The following is a 10,495-nucleotide window of genomic DNA, read 5'->3' as shown; positions in this document are numbered from 1 at the left end:
GTTGTTGTTTTTTTATTTAGTTTTTTATCATATTTTATTATACTTAAACTAGAGGCGTAAATCAATAGTGATTAATTTCATGTTTTATTATTATTATTATTATTATTATGGGCATTTGTGCGTCTTATTATTTTTGTCCACTAGGTGTCACACATGAGTTTGTTTTCAGGGACATAAGCTTCAATTATTAACAGAATTAGTTATAAATTTCATAATTTCATATATAAATATATGAAAACATATTATATATATATACATATGAAGAATTCAGATGCAAAAGCCTCTAAGTGCTATCTGAAATTTTCATCTAAAATGAGCATTTTATCAGGCTCCTTTGTTTAGGTTCAGTAATATTACTCTAATGGCAACATATAGGTCCTTTTCTATGCAATTGAAGTGAAATAACTGAACATAAATATAGGAGGCTGTCCTAGTACCTAACATCTGTTTCATTAAAGGTTATGTAACTATGTAATTATGATACTAACACCCTTGACAGAAAAAAAAATCTAATTAATTATTTCCGGTCAAGTGTTGTAAATCAGTTGTTATTTTTAGACTCGAGTTTTATACAGTGCCAGAAGTTTATCGAATTAAAAAAAAAAAACGTTGATTGTATTTAGCCAATTATTAAACAAAAATATGATAGTTTTATACAGTGTATGTCATATTGAGTGTGATGTACAGTGTTAATATTACATTGCTATAATTTAGTATATGGCAAGCATATGTATCCTGTTATCAAATGACAAACGCGCACGTTAAACGAAGAGCGGGGCAGGCGCGCGCAGGAACGCATGCACGCACAGCATGCTTGCTCAAGTAGACATACTGTACACACACGTTTAATAGCAAACACACTCCTTCACTCTTAGGCACATGGCAAAAATGCCGAGACAGCCGGATTCACTCAGTCATCATCGTGCAAAATGCCCTGAGGATAGATTCCTGACCAAGAAGACCGAATGGCTCCAAGGACCCTTCAGACTCGTCCTTATAATCATTTACTTCTCTTATTTGAGACACACTTTGGCACATCCTCAGTGTCTGGACTACCAGCCACCTTTCAAACCCCCTTACCACCTTGAGTTTTGCAGGCACTATGAGAAATTTGGTTGCTGTGACCAAAAAGCAGACAACAGTATTGCAATGAGATACTGGGATATAATGGACCTGATTGGTGATGAGGCATATGCTGTGTGCGGTGATTTGGTAAAAGATATTATGTGTCAGGTATGTATGATCCTTTATTAACAAATAAGCTGAATGCTACTGTAATAAACTGCATTTTTTAATATGTTTGGTTATGTTTTAACAGGTTGTTTTTGAAATGTTGACATTTTTTTATGTGTTAGAGGGTAACTGAGAAGTTGCACTTTCATATTTATATAATATATTACACAACAACTTGAACAATTAATAGTGCCCTGAATAACATTATATTTTATAAGCTTATTATCCTGCATATGTCCATTGCTCTCTTATATTAAACAGCTTAAAACCATTTCTGCAATGTAAGGGATGTAATTAGGATTTATTTATTTATATTTATTTTCGTAATAGTTTTGAGGAGTTTGCTTTTGACAGCAGAATAGTGTGTAGTCTACATGTCTGATATTTTAATATATTTAAACGCTTAAATGATTTCTGTTTTTCTCAGTAGCTGTCGTTCACTGATGTAAATACATTTGCAGAAATTCACAGTAAATTATTTTATTAGTGATGCTTGGTAAGACAATCGTCAGTATTATTATAGTGTGTTTGTGCTGCAGATTATTGATTCCTCATCTCTTTTATAAGTTGTACAGTTACATTTTGAAGGGATTTTACATAGAGTTTTCACTGGAGCAGATTAAGTAATTTACATTTAAGGATGAACCAGATGCATATTATAGAGCAGGGGTACCCAATTCTGCTCTTTCAGGAAAGTTCAGGTCCAACTCTAATCAAACACACCTGCCTTTAATTTTCAAGCGATCCTGAAGACCTTAATTAGTTGCTTCAGGTGTGTTTGATTAGAGTTGGAGCTGAACTTTGCAGGACAGTCGATTGCCAGGAGCAGGAATGGGCACCCCTGGACTAGAACATCAGAGACTTGTGAGTGCGGATGTTTGATTTGAACCAGTAAGCTTCAGAAAATGTAGTTAATTGTAAGACCTGTATTGCTCTTTCGCAGGAATGTTCTCCATACGCCGCACACTTGTTTGATGCTGAAGACCCATACACTCCAGTGCGGCACCTACCAGGACTGTGCTTCGCTTACTGCTCAGAATTTCACAGCAAGTGTCATTCTGTGGTCAAGTACCTAACCAACAGCCGGTCTCTGCTGGAGACGTGCGAGAAGGACCGCTCGCATTTCTGCAACCTCATTAACCTCGCTGACCAGGACTACTGCTACCCCAATGTCCTGAGGAACAATGACCTGTACAGCAGTCTGGGCAAGGTGGTGGAGGACACCAGAGGCTGCCTGCAGCTGTGCTTGACAGAAGTGGCCAATGGGCTGAGGAACCCTGTGCTGATGGTCCACAGTGGAGATGATACCCACCGCATGTTCGTGGCAGAGCAGATTGGCTTCGTATGGGTGTATCTGAAAGACGGCAGCCGCTTAGAACAGCCCTTCCTGGATATTAGCGGGGAGGTGTTGACCACACAGTGGCTGGGAGATGAAAGAGGTTTCCTGGGTCTTGCCTTCCATCCTAAGTACAGGAACAATGGGCGCTTTTTCATCTACTACTCCATTTTGATAAACGGCAAGCTGGAGAAGATTCGCATCAGCGAGATGAAGGTCTCGGCTTATGACATGAACGTGGCAGATCCCTACTCAGAGAGGTTAATAGGTTTGATCTATTTTGTTGTTCACATGCTGTCAAAATGTACGTTAAAGAAAAAGTTAACTTGAGAATGAAAAATCTCTTATTTTCTCACCCCAAGTTGTTCCATATGCGCACACTGTTATTTTTTCTGTGAAAACTAAAGATCTTCTTGCATCTTAAAAATTGCATAATTTAATTGTCAACATGTCGGTCAAGTCCCAAAAAAGCTTTAGATTTCATGATGTCACATCAAGCTGCATGTAAAACCTGAAACGCACTGCACGATTTTCCGCTGTCCCAGACGAAAGATTGGCATTGCGAAACAATCGTGGCGATTTCTGTGATCGTAGCTCCTAATCGGAGGTTCAAAGATGGCTGTTTTCACGGTCTAGAAACCAAAGACATCCAACGATAATTTTCTGACAGTGTCAGAAATTCAGCATGATCTTTGCACAGTGTTTGCTGCTACAACCCACGTTTACTGACCAGCCAATAAAAATGTGACATGAAATCAATGCGACATGGCATTAAAACACAAAAATGCTTACCTCAAGCTCTTATCCCTTCATCTTTTGCCGCTTTCATTTTTTTCAGCACACACAAACTACAACTTTCAAAATGTGATTCATCATGCTCTTTTTGTTTTCAAACTAGTGCATGCTGATGACGTTTTATTCTTCTATAGTAACGTACGACTCAATAGGTGTCATCATTGTAGAGTCTACATGCATGTCTCTACCCAAGTTTATTAGATCCATGTCGCACAGTGTGATCTGCAATGATCTTATAGGATTGCTAAAATCGTGCAATGTGGAGAAGGCTTTAATGACATTATCAAACTTCATTTGGTCATGAGACTCAAAAGAACCAATGTTATTGAAGTCCAAACTCTCACCATAGTTGATTTCAGAGAAACCCGACTGTTCTTAACACAAATCCATCATTTGACTTCAGAACATTTTGGTTATTGTGGTACAGACTATGTAATGGTGCTTTTATGGCTTTGAGTAGTAGGCTATTTTATGTGTTTCCTCCTCAATTTCTTAAATGTTGCAAACAAATATGTATCTACAGAGTTCTTCTTGAGATTGAGGAGCCTGCTGCAAACCATAATGGTGGGCAGCTTCTGTTTGGTCTAGATGGATATCTGTACATCTTTACAGGGGATGGTGGAAAAGCAGGAGACCCTTTTGGAAAATATGGAAATTCCCAAAACAGGTAAGGACCGTTTTTAAAAGAATTAAGAGTATGAGTGTCACAAATAATGCGTAATGCTTTGATAAAACTCCAATAACTTAGATAAAACTAAGATTTACCTGCTATGCAAATATGTTTCAGATCAGCATTGTTAGGAAAAGTGCTTCGGATTGATGTGGATGGTAGCCGTATAGATGGGAAGCCCTATAAGATTCCTCCAGACAATCCATTTCTCGGAGAGCCTGATGCAAAGCCAGAGGTCTATGCCTACGGTGTGAGGAATATGTGGCGCTGCTCAGTGGATCGAGGGGATCCGCTCACTGGTTACGGGAGAGGGAGAATATTCTGCGGTGATGTGGGTCAAAATCGGTATGAGGAGGTTGACATCATTGTGAAGGGAGGAAACTATGGATGGAGGGCCAAAGAAGGCTTTGAATGCTTTGATATGAAATTATGCCAGAACTCTTCTCTAGGTGAGCTGAACCGTAGAATAATCACACACACACATATGGGTCAGAGAAAATGACAGATCAAATGGAGCATTCCAGAAATTTTTACTGCTCTGAACAAATTTGAACTTCATATCACTAGCCAGTCAATAAATCTGTGCTCCTGATTTCTGGAGATTGCTCATTTTGAGCATTTCAAATGATCTTGAATGAATAGTTACTTAAAGTCATTATTTACTCCCGTGTCATTTTTGAGCAGTTTGTGTTTTTCTTGTAAGGAAAGTTGATTTACACTGCCAAACTCCATTTCATATAATAAAACAAGGAATTTAGAATTAATACATTCTTGATTTCAAGTCATCTTAATTCCTATGAAAGATTTATTTGAGAATGCATGCATTTATAATATTTGATAGAATCAAAGCAACACATGGGGTGAGAAATTAATAACAGACGGTTCTTTTTAGGATGAAATGTAAAGAAACTGTAATGAACAAAGTCTCATTTCTTTAAACATTGTTTTAATTGCACATTGTTTTTTATTTTTATAGATGACATTCTGCCAATATTTGCCTATGGACACCATGTTGGGAAATCCGTAACTGGAGGTTATGTGTACAGAGGATGCAAATCACCCAACCTCAATGGTCTTTATATTTTTGGAGACTTTATGAGTGGGTAAGGACCAACTCTTTCTTTTTTTTGCAACAACTAAACCATTTTTCATGCACAATCAACTCTCAATTATAGCTATAAAAGTTACAGCTCATGAGAGTAATTTTTAGGTCAATCGGTCACTACTTTTTTTTTTTTTTTTTTTCTTAAAATATGTCTGGGAGCAATGACAATTCAAGCTTTTGTTCCTATTTAGACGATTAATGGCTCTGGAAGAGGATAAGAAATCTGGGAGCTGGAAGGAAAAGAATGTGTGTATGGGTGACACTAAAACCTGCTCTTTTCCTGGCCTTATAAATCATCACCACAAGTTCATCATCTCATTTGCAGAGGATGAAGCGGGTGAGTTTGAGCACAGTGCAATATAATGCACAATATACATATTAATGCAATTGTGACTGAAAAATATTCATACTATGTGTTTTTTTTTTTTTCCTGAAGGAGAACTTTATTTTTTGGCGACCTCCTACCCAAGTGCAATGTCTCCCTTTGGCACACTTTACAAATTCATGGATCCATCCAGGTAGGTATATTTTGCTACATTTGGATATATTTTCTACTCAAACAGTCTTAATATGCACACACGTGCAGTACGGTAAAAAATGACATGACAAAATTTGTCTTTGTCTAATCTGTCTATACTGTATAACCAATAATGAGTAAATTCCCCATTAAAAGAGTTCTTAAAGCGTAACGGATAAGTCTCAGTTAAGACATCATGCTGGGAGACAGAAGGACTACAGGACGTTTAAGCGTCATGCGGTCTATATTCCTTTGGAATCTGTTGCACATGCTTCCACCAAATGGTTTCCATCCAGACTTCTGGAAATCTGCTATCATCGATCTATCTATGACAGATTATAAATGCTTATCAGTAATAACTCAATGATTTTGTTCATGTTGTTCTGTGAGATAGGGAGTCTGATATATTGAAATGTCGATTTTACTATTTTATTTTATTACAGTGCCTTTAAAATACGTTGAATCTAGTAAAGGATGAATAAATGACTGAAATAACAATATAAAGAACCAAACATAATCTTTTTGATGTTTTAAACAATTAACCTATGGATAAATCAAGAATCATCCTGCTGGAGCCAGCAAGACTACTGGAGATTATCAGCTCATCTGAAATCGGTCTCCCTAATAGAAATACCATATAGTCCCAGCTGTTCTGTATTCTTTATCCCTCCTTAAATAGCCAAGTGGAAAAAAAAAACAGATTCATTACTAATAGGAGCAGTAGAAGGTCATTGCCCTCACAAACACACACAGCCTTGTGTATATACATTAATGTTGAATTAATTATGATACCATCCTAAATTCCTTTTTTTTTTTTTTTTACCTCACGGCACTAAAGGAGTCCTGCATTTTTAAGTTTAATGAAGTTATTTCCTCTGTCTGTCTCTATTTACAGGAGGGCACCTCCAGGAAAATGCAAAAACAAGCCACTTCCTGTAAAGGTCAGAGGGAAGAAAGTGCCACTCACACCAAGAGAATGTAAGAATATTTTACATCCTAAAAAAAAATTGGTGTCTACACTGTAAAAAAAAAAAAAAAAAGATATTTTGTTGTAAATAAAACAAAGATTGGAGTACATTTTACAAGGAAATAGTACTTCAGTTTATCTATTTCAAAAGTTAAAATTTAATTCAATGTTACTTGCTGTTTCTTTGTAATTATTTGTGGAATTTTCAGTTTCTTTTTATTATTATTTTTTTTTAAGATTACCAAAGAAAATCAATTGCATTATGTAACAGAATTGCCTAAAGGCTCATAAACACATTATATTATTATTATTTTTTTAAGTGACTGTGCTTGGCATAAATGAAACGCCAACAAGATCACCACTGGAAAAGATCTTACTCCCCACTAAACCACCAAGCACACGCCAGCCCACAAGGGCCAAACCCACCACATCTGCACCGAAGAAAAAAATCCCAGGCAAAACCACTTCAGCGAAGTTGAGCCAAGAAAAGTTAAAGAAGACCACTCCGGCAAAGGAGAAGCAAATAAACACGAGCACAAAAACACTAAAGAAGGTTCCTCCTAACAAGAAGTCATTGTTACTAACCAAGAAGGACAAACAAGCCACAGGAAAGCCATTTCACAATCCCAAACTGTCCATAAAAGGAGCTCCAGAAAAAAAGAAAATCAAACCAAAAGATGTGACAAACCCCAAGTTCTGGCTACAAAAGACTAAAAAAGAGGTGAAGAAACCCATTAAGAGCAAGCCTAAGGTGACTGTTTCTAAAAAGAATCAAGACAACAGCAAAAAGACTAAAAAATATCCCTCTCACAAAAAAGAGAAAACTGTTTAAATAAGCCATACGTGTGGTGTAGTAATTAGATGGTAGTACTGTAGAGCAGTAAAGGGAATTCAAAGAGATCCTGTTCAAACAATGTATCAATTGAATTGCAGTTTTGAGGTCAGTCAGATGTGTGATATGAAAGACCACAGAGAAAACCACAACAGTCCTGCGCCAACAGTTGATTTTGTTTAGCATGCAACACAGAAGCATTCTTCAAATGTTGGACTTATTTTTGGAATGTGGTGAAGTAATTAGTTTGGGCCGATGATCTTTATTTTGGACCAAAACTCAAATTAAAAGGAGAAATTCTAAATAAAAAAAACAAATGTGTTTGAAAGTCTTTCTTAAACATAACTCTTTGAAACTAAAATACATTGAATTGTAAAATGTGCTAATTTTATGACATACTGAAGAAAGTCCAAATTGCACATTTTTGAAATGTAAACCCAAAGTGGCACTGTTTTTCCTTTAATAAGAAAGCAAACTTATATATATATATATATATATACATACCATCCATGCATAAGTCTTTCTTGGTGGAAGTAAAAATGGTTCATTCTACAAAGTGTTTTGTCTTACAATAAATGTATTTTTAATACAGATCCAAGTCTATATGAGGGTGTAAATTAGGTATTACTCCCCACACCCTTGATGTTTGTAGTACTAGGTCAACTACAAACGTAGATTTGTGATTGCAGTTTTAAGGGGAACCGCTATTGCTGAACACAGTTTTAAGAATTTGCAAAAAATATTTGTTTTTTTATTACTTTTACTATTGTACATGCACCTATTTACATATTATTCCAAAAGGAAAATGGTACGATGTTTAATGCTGAACAACTGAGCTTTTTCTAACTGTTATTCCCCAAAACATTTAATAAAACACTTTTTATTAAGTGAACATGTGATCTCCCCTTTTTTATTATAAAGTCACCCAACATTTAATAAAAGTGGGTCATGAAAAATAAAATGTCATTCAATTTTACCTCGGCAACATAAAACGTTATCTCTGAAGTCATCACTGTGTAGTATGTCAAAACTCCAAGAAAAGCATAATATACAGTAAGTGATCTGCCATCTTCGACAACATCCTGTCAAAGCAAAAACCAACCCATCATTCAGGATCCTTATCTCCAGCCAACAGGCTCTTCTGGATTTTGTTTCTAAGGTAAGTTTCACTCCAGCATAAAATCAGAAGCCATGCATTCCATGGAATATCTGAACTATGCATCCTACATATTTGGTATCAGCAATTCTATATAAATGCACATTTGCTGTATTTACAGTGTTTGTACAATACTGTGATGCATCCAATAGTCTTGCATGTATATGATGGGGATTAATAATTCAACTTTATAGCCCTGAAGTATTTGACGTGAAATTGGACGTTCAAATCTAAATATGACATTTACTACACAAGCAAACTATAAGTCGAATTTAAAATACCTTCTATGTTAAGAAGGGGTCCCTATAAAGAATCGTATTTGCTTGATTGACATTAAAATGTTCGAAAAGCCTAGCTAACCGATGCTTATTTCATATTAAATTAAAATATGTATTCTTTCTGTACTGGTTATTACTTTGGTCATTTTTAAAAGAACATTTGGCCAAAAGTTTTAGTGTTGGTTGAAGTAAAATAGGTAAATACTTTAAATAAATAATCGTGATTTATCCTTGTAATACCTACCCTATATACATTATACATGTTTAGCTGTTCTCAAATTCATAATATTTATGCTATAAGCTTTTTATAGATTGCTGATGATCATAACTGCAACACGAGGATCACAAACAATGTTAAAAAATATTAAAAGTGTACACTCTCACCTACAGAGCTTTACTGTATCCTGCAATTAAAGCACAGGTTATGGGCATACCATTACAAATGCTTCTGAGAACATGCTGGAACTAGATTATTTGCATTCACGGCAAGCATGTAACTAATAATTAGGTTTCAAAAAGCCACCGCACGACATATGCTTGACAGAAATCCTAAGGACTTGTCTAGGAGATTGCCTAAAGGTGATGATTTGTCAGGCTGGTGAAAAGATCACTGAGATTCACTTCAATGCAATTCTTGTACCTTGAGATACCTGTAGTTTAAAAGGGACCCTCAGATCGTGTCCGGTGACGTCTAGGAGATTGCCTAAAGGTGATGATTTGACGGACTGGTAAAAACAACACTGAGGTTCACGTGTATGGAACTCTTGCACTTGAGATCTTTGTTTAAAAGGGGCCCCCAGATTGTGTCCGGAGAAGTAGCCCTGGGTTGTATTGCACAATTTGAAGTGTCTTCAGAACTACATCGGCTTGTGATGACTGGTTACAGTGAGTGCCTGAAGCACGAAAGAAAATATTTTGCTACTTTTTCGGGTCTTTTTGGTCTATATTTCTATCATAAAGTTTACATGTTCTAACATGTATCTTAATTAGGCTGAGTCTGGGGGTACTCATATTTTGCAATTTCTTCATCTTCATCTTTATGATAATCTTAAAGAATCTAAAGGTAGATCACACAAGTTGTTTGCTATATATGTGCTGTAGCATCTTCAGATAATGTGCACCTGTCTACTGTACACAGGGTTGCCAGGTTTTCACAACAAAACCCACCCAATTGCTACTCAAAAATAGCCCAATTTTTTCGAGGGGGTCCCTTGGTAAAAATGCGCATTCCAGGGGCTAAATATCACATTACTGGGGTCGCTTCAACCTGCGGACATGAAAAACAACCCACGGCAACAGTGTTAAAGTAGCCCAATTCTTGGCAACACTGACTGTACACTCAAAGATGATGTCTACAAGGACTGCCAAATTATAGCCGCCAACAAATATCACACAGGCCACTATACTGCTAATAAGTAGTAAGCAGTCATATAGACTGAGGAACCCCAGTTTGAACAATTTTGATTTAAAGAACACTTTTATCTAAAATGACTTAAAGGAATAGTTCACCAATAAATGAAAACTGTCACCATTTATTCATTGTCATGTTGGGTATTTGTCCCCTAGGACTGATTTCCAGAGGCATTTTTTTAACCTTTGTAAGTGC

The 10,495-nt window shown here is 36.3% G+C and overlaps 1 protein-coding gene across 1 annotated transcript; it reads left to right on the top strand.

Annotated features, from left to right (window-relative positions):
• Nucleotides 1–888: 888 nt before the first annotated feature.
• hhipl2 (HHIP-like 2) lies at nt 889–7,455 on the top strand (the record flags this gene model as incomplete). Its single annotated transcript, XM_079443397.1, has 9 exons — nt 889–1,233; nt 2,177–2,829; nt 3,888–4,031; nt 4,152–4,483; nt 5,011–5,137; nt 5,331–5,476; nt 5,576–5,657; nt 6,552–6,634; nt 6,944–7,455. 9 exons carry the CDS (start codon nt 889–891, stop codon nt 7,453–7,455), a joined length of 2,424 nt encoding a protein of 807 aa, XP_079299523.1.
• Between the last annotated feature and the right edge of the window lie 3,040 nt (nt 7,456–10,495).

The sequence above is a fragment of the Barbus barbus genome (genome assembly GCF_936440315.1).
Source record: "Barbus barbus genome assembly, chromosome: 20".
In the NCBI taxonomy this organism is placed as follows: domain Eukaryota; kingdom Metazoa; phylum Chordata; class Actinopteri; order Cypriniformes; family Cyprinidae; genus Barbus; species Barbus barbus.
Note: the sequence above shows the minus strand (reverse complement) of the source record. Positions and strands in the feature narration are given on the sequence as shown.